Consider the following 12,892-nt stretch of genomic DNA (forward strand, 5'->3'; position numbering starts at 1 on the left):
TTATTTATTTACTGTATATTACGCTGCTGCCACACAGATCTAATATAAACACGCAATTTCTTTCCTACCTGTTTACCTTCACAGACATAACCAACTGTTTTTGTAACTCCTGTGTTTTTAACATAACCTTGTGTGTATTAGACCGTTTAACCCTTAAAGACCTAGAACACTTTTGAGGCACCTGAGGCACCTGTACATTTCTTTGTTGTTGTTTTTTTCAGACCTATTCTAGCAGTCAGCATCAATTGTCATATATCATTATAAGCATAGGAACTTGAACTTTATGTCTAGATAATTTAAAATTGCAATTTTCATTTTGTTTTCTCTAAAAATGAGTACATTTCCAGAATTAAAAAAAAAAAACACTAGCAACAATTGGGTGTTTTTTACTGGGTACTCAAATTTGTTTCTTTAGAAAGTTGTATTTAGGTATTTTACACTTCCAAATAAATTTTGTCTATATATAACATTCCCCTAACAAGTTATAGCCATTTATCACAATATTATTATAGGTGCTTTTCAGTGAAAAACAGGCCTATTCTGTTTATTGACAATATAGACCTTTCCAAAAACGTTTCAGATAAATATATTCTTAATCTGAGTATGAACAATAAACACGAACAGCATAGGAAGTAGTAAAAACAGTTGCACAAAATTTCCTGTGCATCAAAAATATAAACAGTCCAAATTATTCACAAACCAAACACAAAATGAGATAGAAATACACAGAGTGCAACAGAAAAAAATAGTGCAAATAGTCTTTACAAACTATATAAGAATTAGTTACAGAATCTATTTTACTGGGACATCGCCTAGTGGCTTTATCCGATATGTACTGCTGTTTTTGGTTTGTGTTGAGTCAAAGGGCTCTGTTGTGAGTATTTATGTGCTTTTTCAAAGAATGCTGTCATGCAAATGTGTTATTTTGCGTTTGTTTTCATGCACGCAAGAAGCACTTTACTTTTACTTTTTGGGTTTGTTCAGATTTGCAAAGAACCATGCTAACTGGTGGTTCAAAAGATCAAAACCTATGTTTATTGTTTGTATAGATGACCGTTTTAACCAATCTGGGCACAGGGGTGGGACTAAGCATCAACAATCGTTCCTGTTTGGCTCAGAGGACAGAAATTCATTGGTTTCATTTGACGAATCAGTGCTGAGGAAATGTGATGACGTGATCACGCTCACTATAGAGCCTCTGAATATCCAAATGAACTGAAAAGAGTAGACTCTGTGCATTGCCAGACTTTTTAAAGCATTAAAATTGGATTAGCGGTTCAAAAGTTATTAAACATTTAAGAACAATAGTTTTTTTAGCCGTGGGCGGCTGTCTCTGTCTTTGAGGGTTAAGCGCAATAAGACATGAAAGAGAACTTAGTTTAGTACTCACATGCCGTGTGACATCTGCTTTCTGTGTGTGTGTTTCGGATGTGTGCGCTCAGAAAACCCTGTATCAGAAGTTTAAACTATATGGTTTAAAACGCATGATTTTTTGTTTTTTAGCAGAGTATCTGAGGTATGAAATGTAAAGACACAGCCCTATTCTGGAAAAGAGGATGGGGATGCATGAAAACAGTTTCTTCTTCCACTCAAAATATGCATTTTTAAAATTATATGATAAATGATCTATGGGGTATTTTGAGCTACATTCTAGGAGACTTATGTTACATATTGTAAGAAGGGGCATAAATAGGTTTCTGTATATACAAGTGTATAATATTATGTTTCACATGTTTGACTGTGTGAAGTGATAATGACTCAGCACTTTGTTAAACCGATCTTATTAGAAAAGTATTTGAGTTTTATCTGTTTTATTGTAAAACCACACACATCACAAATCCCATGCATTACACTAGTGTTGTCATCACATCACACACCCAGCATAGAGGCATCATGATACATACAAGGATGCATATTATTGTATATCTGCCTGTTCAAGTCCCTGCACCTAGCCCATCCATCAAGCGGGCGTTTTCTATTAAATTTTTGGGACTGAAAACCTTCATTTTCACAAACTCATTGTCAGAGCTCCACATCTCTGTATCTTTTCAATCCTAGGCCTGTTTCTAATAAATAGTTTGATTGTTGTTTTGTACAGGCCTGCACAGTTCTGTGTTTTATTTAATACGGAAGCATACTTCTATGTACAAGTGTGAGTAACTAGTATATTCTCAGTTTGATTCACTTGACTCTTGTCATGACTCTTTACCTGGTCACTGGACATTAGTTGGACATTAGTTCAGGCTTCTAGGTGATTGGTTCCATAACAGTATTGTGCATCATCTCTAATACACGTGGATCCTGAGATCTTTTTTTAAAATATATTAATAAAATCAAACTTTTGCTTTTAGCCCACTTTTATTTGGTGCATATATGGTAAAAAATCATTTTCTTTCTACAAGAAAAAACTTTCAACAATTTATATCACAGGGGCGTTTTCTCAGAGGAGGAAAGGCCGGCAGTGTCTCCTCAAGATATTAAATGAGAAAAAAAAACAGGAAGATTACAAAATCTAATTAAAATAATACAATAATTAAAATTAAAAGTGTATAAATCACTCGTTTTTCTAAAAACAAACATTGCCCAACAGTGACACCAGCAGGTAAAGACTTTCCAAAGACTATAGAATACCCAAGACATATCTCTCGTATAGTTTTGAATGGGGAAAATGCAACGCTCATTATGGCCGCAAAGCCTCGCCTTCTTATAAGAAGAAATTAGAGCTGCACTTGCAAGCCCGAGAGGCATTTCAAAGATGACCACCGAGTGAAATGACTTGCCTTAAAGGAGAAGTCCGGTGTGATATTGACCTAAAGTGTGTTGAATCATTATACAGAGTGTGAACGTACCTTGCATATCTCATCTCGGTTTGTGCGTGCAGTCCGAAATCTGGGGTTAGTTAGCCGATGCTAACAGCAGGTTGTCAATGAGGGTGAATAGGGCATCGGACTAGCCTTGTAAATAAATCACTGTTTTATGCCATTTACGAGGCACAAAGTAGCTCCACACTTCATTGGTAGACTTCCAAGGGCCCTGACATTTAAAACGAGACATTGAGAACTCAGAAAAAGCACCGGTAGTTTATTTACAAGAAGATTTATACAGACAGTACCTGCAAGAAATTTACCGGCCGCCGCCATCTTGAATTTAGTAACGATAAGTCGAGTGTCGAGCTGGAAGGAAACTACAACCTGATAAGTTGATAACCTGATAAGTTCCTTCCTGCTCGTCACTCGACTTATCGTGACTAAATTCAAGATGGCGGCGGCCGGTAAATTTCTTGCAGGTACTGTTTTTCTGACACCTTTCCATCATGGCCAGCATTAGCTTTTTAGCAGTTTGAGCTACAGTAGCTCTTTTCTGCGATGGGACTAGACAATGGCCCATGGCCTAAGGCTGTTTTACGCTATTCCTTCCAGCACTTTTGGTAAGTATGAACCATTGCATACCAGAAACATCCCACAAGACTGTCTGATTCAGTTGTCTAGCCATGACTGGTCCTCAAAGTCAACGGGACTGCTTACTAATCAGATAATTGTCAGTTTAGTCTACTTTCTCTTTCTTTTTTAATTTTTTTTTTTAACTTAGCATACATTTTTGCTTCTAATGTAAAGATATCATTAGGATTGTTTATTTAACCCACTTGACTGGCCCCCAAAGCCAACAGGACTGTTTACTTGGCAAATAATTGTAGGTTTAGTCTCTTATCTCTCAGACAGCAATTCTGAAGCAAATGCCGTCAGAGCAGTTTCCATCACAAGCAACAACTAGTGTTATTTAACAACAATAAATCATTTTTCTCTAGTGTGTAAACTATACTGTATATAGGGGCCATTCTACAAAACTGTTGCAAACTGCTGTCCCACAACCAAAAAACACATTTAAAAACATTTAAGTATTCTATGTTTACAAAGGTGCTTCTATTATCTATTGAAACCCACAATAATATTTACATTTTAGTAAGCTTAATATATTTAAAATAATTATTTATTGGTAACTTTCAATTGGGAGGTGGCGGTCCCAAACATTAAGCCCTAAATTTCAATATATGAAAATGATATTAAAATCATTTTTGTATTTTTTCATTGTTGTTTTAAAAAATAATCTTTTTGATTCTTTTAGAAAATGAAGTTCAAAAAATATATATTTACAATATGTAAGCAAAATCTTAACAGGTCGATATAACCCTTCTAATTAAATTAATATTACTGTGTTGTGTGTTTCATGACAAATTTGGGGAGAGGACAAATATTCCAAAACTTTCTAAAAAAAATACAATATGAGAATTAACTGCACAGTTACTAGAAATGTGTACCTTGGATATTATACAATTTGCATACATATATACAGTCAAGCCCGAAATTATTCATACCTCTGGCAAATTCTGACTTAAAGTTACTTTTATTCAACCAGCAAGTTTTTATGGAAATGACACAGGCTTCTCCCAAAAGATAATAAGACGATGTACAAGAGGCATCATTATGGAAAATAATATTTCTCAGCTTTTATTTACATTTGAACAAAAAAAGTGGCATGTCCAAAATTATTCATACCCTTTGCAAACTGTCACAGTCTATGGGAAAATCCAAAGTTCTATACCATTCCAAATAGTCCACGCTGTTCTAAAGCATCCTAAATACCCTGATTCATTGGGAACAGCTGTTTTAATCAACTCAACAGGTGAAAAACAGAAGCTCTCTGCTGTTGGTTTGTGGACATTCATGGCTAAAAAAAGGAGTTCACTGAAGACCTGTGGCTGCGCATTGTGGCTGCTCACAAGTCAGGAAAGGGCTATAAGACCATATCTAAATGTTTTGAAGTTCCAGTGGCTACAGGGCAAAGTATTATAGACGTAATACAATACTACGCACTGTGAAAAATCTCAGAGGATGTGGTCAGAAGCCAAAAGTGACACCAGTGCTGGCCAGGAGGATAGTGAGAGAGGTAAAAAAAAAAAAAAAGAATCCAAGGATTACCACCAAGGCCATCCTGATGAATCTGGGCTCTACTGGTGGCAACATCTCAAGGCAGACAGTCCAACGGACACTGCACACCGCTGGGTTTCACGGACGCAGACCAAGGAGGACATCACTTCTCCAGATAAGGCACATAAATGCCCGCTTGGCCTTTGCAAATGCTCATCTGGACAGGTCTTCGGTTTTATGGTCTGATGAAACAAAAATTGAATTGTTTGGCCACAATGATGTAGCCTTCATTTGGCATAAAAAAGGAGAAGGCTTTAACCCCCAGAATACCATCCCCACTGTCAAGCATGGTGGTGGAAACCTAATGTTTTGGGGGTGTTTTTCAGCTGGTGGACCAGGGAACTTAATCACAATAAACAGCACCATGAAAAAGGAGCAATACATCAAAATTCAGGCAGTCTGCAGAAAAACTTGGCCTTGGGCACCAGTGGACATTTCAGCACGACAACAACCGAAAACACACAGCAAAAGTGGTAAAGAAATGTTTAGCAGACAAAAACATTAACATTTTGCAGTGGCCCAGCCAGAGTCCTGACTTAAATCCAATTGAGAATCTGTGGAGGGAGATAAAGATCAGGGTGATGGCAAGTAGACCCTCCAACCTGAAAGAGTTGGAGCTCATCGCTAAAGATGAATGGGCAAAAATACCAGTGGAGACATACAAAAAGCTGCTCAGCAATTATAGGAAGCGTTTGATTGCTGTAATAGCCAATAAAGGCTTTTCTATTGATTACTGAGTATGAATAATTTTGGACACGCCACTTTTTGTTCTAATGTAAATAAAAGATGAGTAATAATTTTTTTTTCCACAATGATGCTGGCAATCAACTTGCTGGTTGAATAAAAGCAACCTTAAGTCAGAATTTGCCATTTATACAGTTGCAATCGAAATTATTCAACCCCCTTGACCTGCAAAACATTTTGCTGCAGAGAACACAATTTTGTAAAAGCAACTCAACAAAGGGATCAGTACACTATTAGAGAAATGTATAAATACACATTTGAATCATTCTGAAAACGGAAGCTGGTGAATAATAAAAAAAAATCAAATTGGCTCTAAATGTTCATGTTCAAAATTATTCAACCCCTAAAAGTCTAATTTTGTGCAGAATCTTTTATTTTTTAAAACCGCCAATAAACGCTGCCTTTAAATGCTTTGAAGCTTCTGTCACCTCTCTACTGCAATCTTGGCCCATTCCTTGCCTGAAAAAGCTTTGAGATCACTGATAATCTTTGGTTTTCACTTTGCCACTGCTTTCTTCAAATTCAACCAAATGTTTTCAATGAAAATTAAACCTGGAGACTGAACAGGCTACTCAAGTACATTCCATAACTGATCCCTGAACCAAGCATAAGTAAATTTTGGATGTATGCTTTGGGATGACTGTCCTGCAGAAAAGTCCATTGATCCTCAGCTTCAGTCTTTGCACTAAAGGCATCACACAATTCTTGCCAAAATGGCCTGATACTTCAAAGAATCCATGATGTCCTTCATACGGTCATGATTTCCACTTACTGCTACAATAAAACACCCCTCGAACAGGACTGGTCCACCTCAAAGTTTGACGATGAAGATGGTGTTCTTCTGCTCAAAAGCTCTGCCTTTTTTGCACCAGACAAACCACTAATCCATAGGTCCAAAAAGTTCCAGTTTGGTCAGATCACTCTATAAAACATTCTTGCAGAACTCCTCATGTCTATCTAAATTAATTTTAACATGTTCAATTTAGCCTTTTGTTCTTCTTGGTCAAGAGTGGTATTCGGCAAGATGTCTCAACACGAAGGCCATAATTGTCTAGTGTTCTTCTTATACACTGCATTGAAATGTTTTTCCTCCTTTTGTTGGGTCATCTCACAACTCTTTGGTTTTACATTGCAGGTTTTTCCTCAGTTGTTCTGATCAAACATTTGATGATATTGTGCTTTTTTGTTCAACACCTTCAAAGGTTTTCTGGTACAACACATTTTAAACTAACAATTTAGTTTAAAAATCGTGTCTCTGGGAACCTTTAATGCCTTGGAAATCTTCATATAGCCTTATTTTCTAAAGTAATAAAATTATTTATTCTCTGTAGCGTCTCTATAGCTTTTGTGAGAGCTCTTTTGACTTCGTCATATTAGCCACTAAAATCTTAGCATATGCATGTGTAACAACACAACCTAATTCTGTTTTCTAATAGAGTTTCTAAAGGCTTAATTATGTTTTAGGACAATTTTGTTCCCCACCATACAAATAAGAGACTAAAAAACAGCAATGTTAAACAGGAGTTGAATAATTATGACATAGCTGTGTTATTAAAAAATCCTAGAACTCAAAAATATTGCATTATATGTTGACATTATCACTTTTAAAATGCCAGTAATTGGTTATAGATGCAATTTTTTTTTTCTAATTCCTGGATCTTCAGAAAAGCTTGTATTTATAAACTACTGCAGTCTCTGGAAGGTTGAATAATTTTGATTGCAACTGTATATATATATAATTTTTTTTTTTTTTTTTAAAGACATTTAAGACATTTCCAACTCTGCCTATGGAGCAATTTTGCTGAATGGTTCATGGACATTTTCTATATTCTTAAATGATTTTAAATACATGATATACTTGAACATTTCAGAAAAATATTATGAATTTTCTGAGACAAAGACATACGTAATAGTCTTTATTGATTCTTCACAGTCAAAGAAATTGTGTAATTATGAAGAGATGTATTAAAATACATAAAATAATCTTTACGGAGATACCCTTTTTAATGCAAAGTCTACTGATTCCAACAACAGCACCCATTATGCACCACAAAAACACACTAGGGAACAGAGCAATACAGGGTATTGATCATTCTTCTTACTTCGTAATGTTACGAAGCCCAAATCCTTAATCAGACAAGCATATAATACAATTACAATAGCATAAATATTACAGTATACAGTTTATGTTGTATGTTTACGCATACAACAGTATATTTTTGTACAATAACTTCTAAATATTTTTTTTCCACTGTTGTAGTGCTTAAAATATGTAGCTTTTAAAAACCCAAGCCAATGCCTGTTTTGTCCCCACCTGTGAAGCAGAACAGTCTTCTTATACAAAAGAAAATTCCAAAAATACTATGGTATTACTGTACCTCAGTATTTTTTCTATAAGGGTTTTCTTTTGTACATGGCTCTGCTATTGATATAGCACAAATATATCTGAGATTCAAATGGCTGACAGCAGAAGAATCAGAGATGAATATGATGCTTTAAGGCAGCCCTTTTGATCTTCATGCAAAGTCTTCACTGTTTCCTCATGTGGAAAAATGAGGGTATGCCACAAAGACAGTTTTTTCCACAAATTTTTCTCCAAGATCAATGAGGTTCAGATTGTTAGACCACACCTTCAGTCTATCCGTAGCTTCGAGAACAAAAATACCTTCAGAGAACATGCTTTTCCTCCAGTTATTCAAGTTCACTGTTTCGCAGTAGGTTAGCAGGGGCGAAGGCAGGGGCATGTCTTTCTTATACTTGTCAGTAAAATGATGAATATCATGCTGCAGAAATATTTCATCCTTTTCTAGCTTACCACTGAGCTTTCTACTTTCCACTTTGCTGTACGTAATCTGCAGAGAAACTTTATATGTTCCACTTCGAAGGACTTTCAGAGTTTTATTATCGTTTTCCAAGATGAAGTACCTGGTAGAGTCTAATGACGGATACTCTGGTGTAGACATCCATGGCACATATCCTCTTTCAGGTAGACTGACATCGTTATTAACTAGAGAGAAGGAAAATATGTAAATACACTTTGCCAAAAAAAAGTTACACATTCATAAGCATCTCTGAGAATGAAAATTGCCCTAGTGACAGCATTGTACTTAAAGTTCACCTTAATTAGAGGTTCAAGTGTGTAACGCTGAAACTTTGTTGTAATTGTTAGAATGGCCAAGGATCAGCAAGTAAAACTGATCCGGCAGACCAAACCGTAAGTCATAGAGACTTGAAACTTGGAGGGATGGTAGTACTCACACCATCTACAACGTCACCAAGTCTCACCCCAATCGACCTGGCAGGGGTGCTACAGCGTTCAAAAGTATGAAATCCATCATAACTCCTAAACCGTTCGCCGCCGGCTCTAGTGTTTTGAAATTTTCGCGTATTTTGCATTTTGAAAAACCTACTTGAGCGAACTAGTCCTAGGTTTTTCGCCCATTCGGAACCAAACCAGAGCAAAATGATTCTCTGGAGAGTGAATATCAATAATTATCAAAAAAAGACACAAAGGGGTGCTAAAACTAATATATGGCCATAACTTTTGTTTTCTAAAAAAAAAGGCCCAAAATGTACACAGCTTACAAAAGAAACATCACATAATGTAAATAAGTCACAGAATAAGAATAAGTAAATAAATCAATTTTGACAAAAATGTCAGATAGAACCTTATAATTCTAAGGTGACGATTTGTATAACCATAGTTTTACTACAAATGCCATGGTTAAACTATGGTTAGTGTAGCAAGACCATGGTTCATTTGTGGTTACCATGGTTTAACTATAACTATAAGTTTATTTGTAGTAAAACCATTGTTAATTTTCATCAGGGTGAGCTTGGCCACTTGGTAACACTATAAGAGGCCATAACTACACAACCGTTAGTCTTATCTATGTAAAAATTGGTCTTGGTCTAAAGCATTTATAAGGACATTTGCGTATTTTGTAAAACATGTCCGCCATTGGCCAATTCATTTTGAGCACCTATGAGACAAGGTTAATGGAGGTTCGATCAAAACAAAACTTGGGCCTGTTTGACGCATTATATTTGTATCACACAATACATCTCCTGATTCCTAACAACTTTGTCTCTGGAACCACTGCTGCCAATCAAACTGTTAGCTAAATAATTGAGAAGATGTAAAAAAAAAAAAAAAAAACTACTTTTGTGAACTCAATCTGGAAAAAACACAGCAGAACAATTCTCTGGACTCTCTTGGTTAATAATAAAATAAAATTAAAAAAATGTTGAAATGTACCCTTTGGGAAGCTATAAAGGGGTTGTTTAGAAGAGGGGCCTGTCCAGTTATATCCAAAAGCCTAAATGAAAACTCAAAACCTAAACCTGAGGTTCACGAAACCTGGAGAGCATATGCGACAGGTGATTCTAAACAAACATGCAAAGTTTTATGGAGATTGGACCAAATCTGCGGCTATAACATATTTATAAACATATTTTGAAGGCAAATTACCTGTATTTGGCAAAAATGTGTTTTTAAATCATTGATTTAGGTAGTTGCAAGCTTCCTAAATAATAAGTCTTTTTTCTTATATGCCTTAAAGCGCTTGAACCCCGGTAATCACTGCTTGCAGCTATATTTGTAATTGTGTTTTGCATTACGCCTTACTGCAGTTAATGTATTACTTCTTACCTGTCAGGCGAGTGAAAGATGTTTCTCTTTGTGTCAGCAATTCAGCTTTTTGAAACTGCATTCCTATATGGATGAAAACAAAAAATTTGTATTACACTAAATTCAGTATTTACAACAGAATTCAGCTTTAGTACCATAATAGTAAATAATGAATTTACCAATAGTAGGTGCCTTGTTGGTTCCATTTTCCTTTGAAAAGAGAGCAAAGCAATGTTAATCAATGTATTGATTCTTTCAGTCATAACTGTAAGATGTATTTGTTTCATTAATTTTTAAATAGTGAGCAGGATTTTTTTTTTCCATTACGCATGTAGCTATGTATTATTAGGTATTTATTAGATACTAGCATTTATTTCTTTTTTTATTAGTCATTACCTTAGGAGTCATGGTCGTATTGCATTGCTACTAGTAAGACATTGCAAAATTTTCCGACTGCATCAGCTATTCACTTTTTATGCATTACAGTCACTAGTAACTTGTTTCTAACTATAGTGACTACACAAAGCTATTTCAGGCTCAGCTATTGCCTATTATACTCCAATTAACACTAGTAACTCTTTTAATCTTAGTACCTAAATAAGCCTAAAATAGTCAATTCTATTGGTATAGATAGACATTATTGGAAAACGTTTATGCAATCTATGTTAAAGCCATGTATGAATATACTTATAAATAAACTCGTTGTATAAACTGAATAGGGTCACTGAGCAGTAAAGTAATTATTTGACGTTTATTTTTTAAGTATGTGCGTCTTACCTTGCAGGGTGGCGGGAACGCGTGAAAAAGGAGCGTGAACAGGCAGCAGCTGACGCAGACGAGCACGCAGATGGACTGGACGAAGCACACTTGTCTCCGCAGTGAGTGATACTTTATCATCAGACGGCTCACGGGTTCGGGCTCCATTAAAACTGCGTAGACTTGACAGGCTGCCTCTTCGTTTGCCATCGCCGTGACGGACAGTTTAAAAGCGCCGCTCCATGCCCTCAGACGCCTCTATATATATGTATATATCTCCCACGTGTTTTCTTCAACGCCCAAAACAAACAGCCTACTCGTGGAGTTTCGGCACTATGAAAACATGAGGCTCTCAGTCCTGTCGATCCAGTGTCGCTTCCTGCTTTGCTCATGCAAGACCTGCTTGACTCCGTGCCAAATTCTTACAGCCTGAGGAAATAAACAATTACATGACATTTCGTCACATCTAGTAGTGAATGTTCGAAGTTGTAAAGCCGTGGTTTTCGACCTTTAATGTGCCAGCACCCCTCTATCCATTATCCAGGTCTTAGCGCCCCCTTCCATTTAAATGTTGATAATGTTGATAATTAATCTGGCTTTCTAAGAATAAAAGTATTTATTTATTTATTTATTCATCCATGTATGTTCTTCCTCTTCTCAATATTATTAGTGGTGGCGCTTGCCAAAGGTGAAACATCACTATTGTTCTCTTGCATACTTATAGCCTGTTTTCACAAAGCGTCATCAATCAGCTTTGTTGGCGGCACTGAACATAAACAATGCTACTGAACCAAACGAAACTCGCATATTTAGCTGATTATTGCTGTTGAAAATGATCAATTATTGTCATGTTTTTGGCTGTACTAATCGGTCAGACCGGGAAAAACATTTGAAGTACTATAGACTGCCAAAATTTATAACAAATCAAGGAGAAGAGTGCAAAACAATGTCTGAGGAACAAGGCATAAACTGAACCAAGATTTCCAGGGCAAGAATCTTGACAACATTTGTGTTTGTTCTTATCACTTCTGGTCAGGTAGGTGAAATATTAGACTAATATCTTAATTGATGCATTTTGTATGTGTCTTTACCACCTATTAAAGGGGCTATATGCAACTTTTTCCCCAAAATAAACGTAACAATAGCCTTTTTATTTGACCATTTATGACTCAGACATCTCCTGATGAGCATACTGACACCTTGTCAGCTCACAGTGGGTGCATCTATAAGCCTGTATCCTATTTTTCCTATTTTCTGTCGGGTCGGATTTTTCACGCGCTGTCTGCGGATGTGACGTCAAGCCAGGGACGGATTATGGGTTGTGTGGGCCCCTGGGCAAAACATTCGCGATGCCCCCCCCCCCCCCTCCCCCTCCCTATGACATGTATAAATCTGACGATGCGGTCAAAATAATATGTGCTGTGAATTTCTTGCCAACTAGAGCCACAGCGGGCAAATGATAAATGAAACCTTTTGTCCTACCTTAAAACTTCGTAGCTACAGTTAATGTTGTCGTTAGCTGTGTGCAGAGGTGGGTAGTAACGAATTACATTTACTTCGTTACATGTACTTGAGTAGATTTTTGGGGTAACAAGTACTTTTAGAGTATATTTAAAGATAGGTACTTTTACTCTTACTCAAGTACATTTATAGTGAAAAAACTTTACTTTTACTTCGCTACATTTGATGCAGTTCCTCCGTTACTGTCCTCAGAAACGTGTCGTTGGAATCTTCATTTCATGTCTGATGAAACTGCGTTAATGCTGCTTTGTATTCA

General features: G+C 36.3%; 1 protein-coding gene across 1 annotated transcript; it reads right to left on the reverse strand.

The window, feature by feature from the left end:
• Positions 1–7,646: 7,646 nt before the first annotated feature.
• On the reverse strand, positions 7,647–11,503 carry LOC141287591 (uncharacterized). Its single transcript, XM_073819751.1, has 4 exons — positions 11,137–11,503; positions 10,539–10,569; positions 10,381–10,443; positions 7,647–8,736 (listed from the first exon to the last, which is right to left on the reverse strand). Exons 1-4 carry the CDS (start codon positions 11,323–11,325, stop codon positions 8,270–8,272), a joined length of 750 nt encoding a protein of 249 aa, XP_073675852.1. The 5' UTR covers positions 11,326–11,503; the 3' UTR covers positions 7,647–8,269.
• Between the last annotated feature and the right edge of the window lie 1,389 nt (positions 11,504–12,892).

This window comes from Garra rufa, chromosome 15, assembly GCF_049309525.1.
Source record: "Garra rufa chromosome 15, GarRuf1.0, whole genome shotgun sequence".
Lineage (NCBI taxonomy): Eukaryota > Metazoa > Chordata > Actinopteri > Cypriniformes > Cyprinidae > Garra > Garra rufa.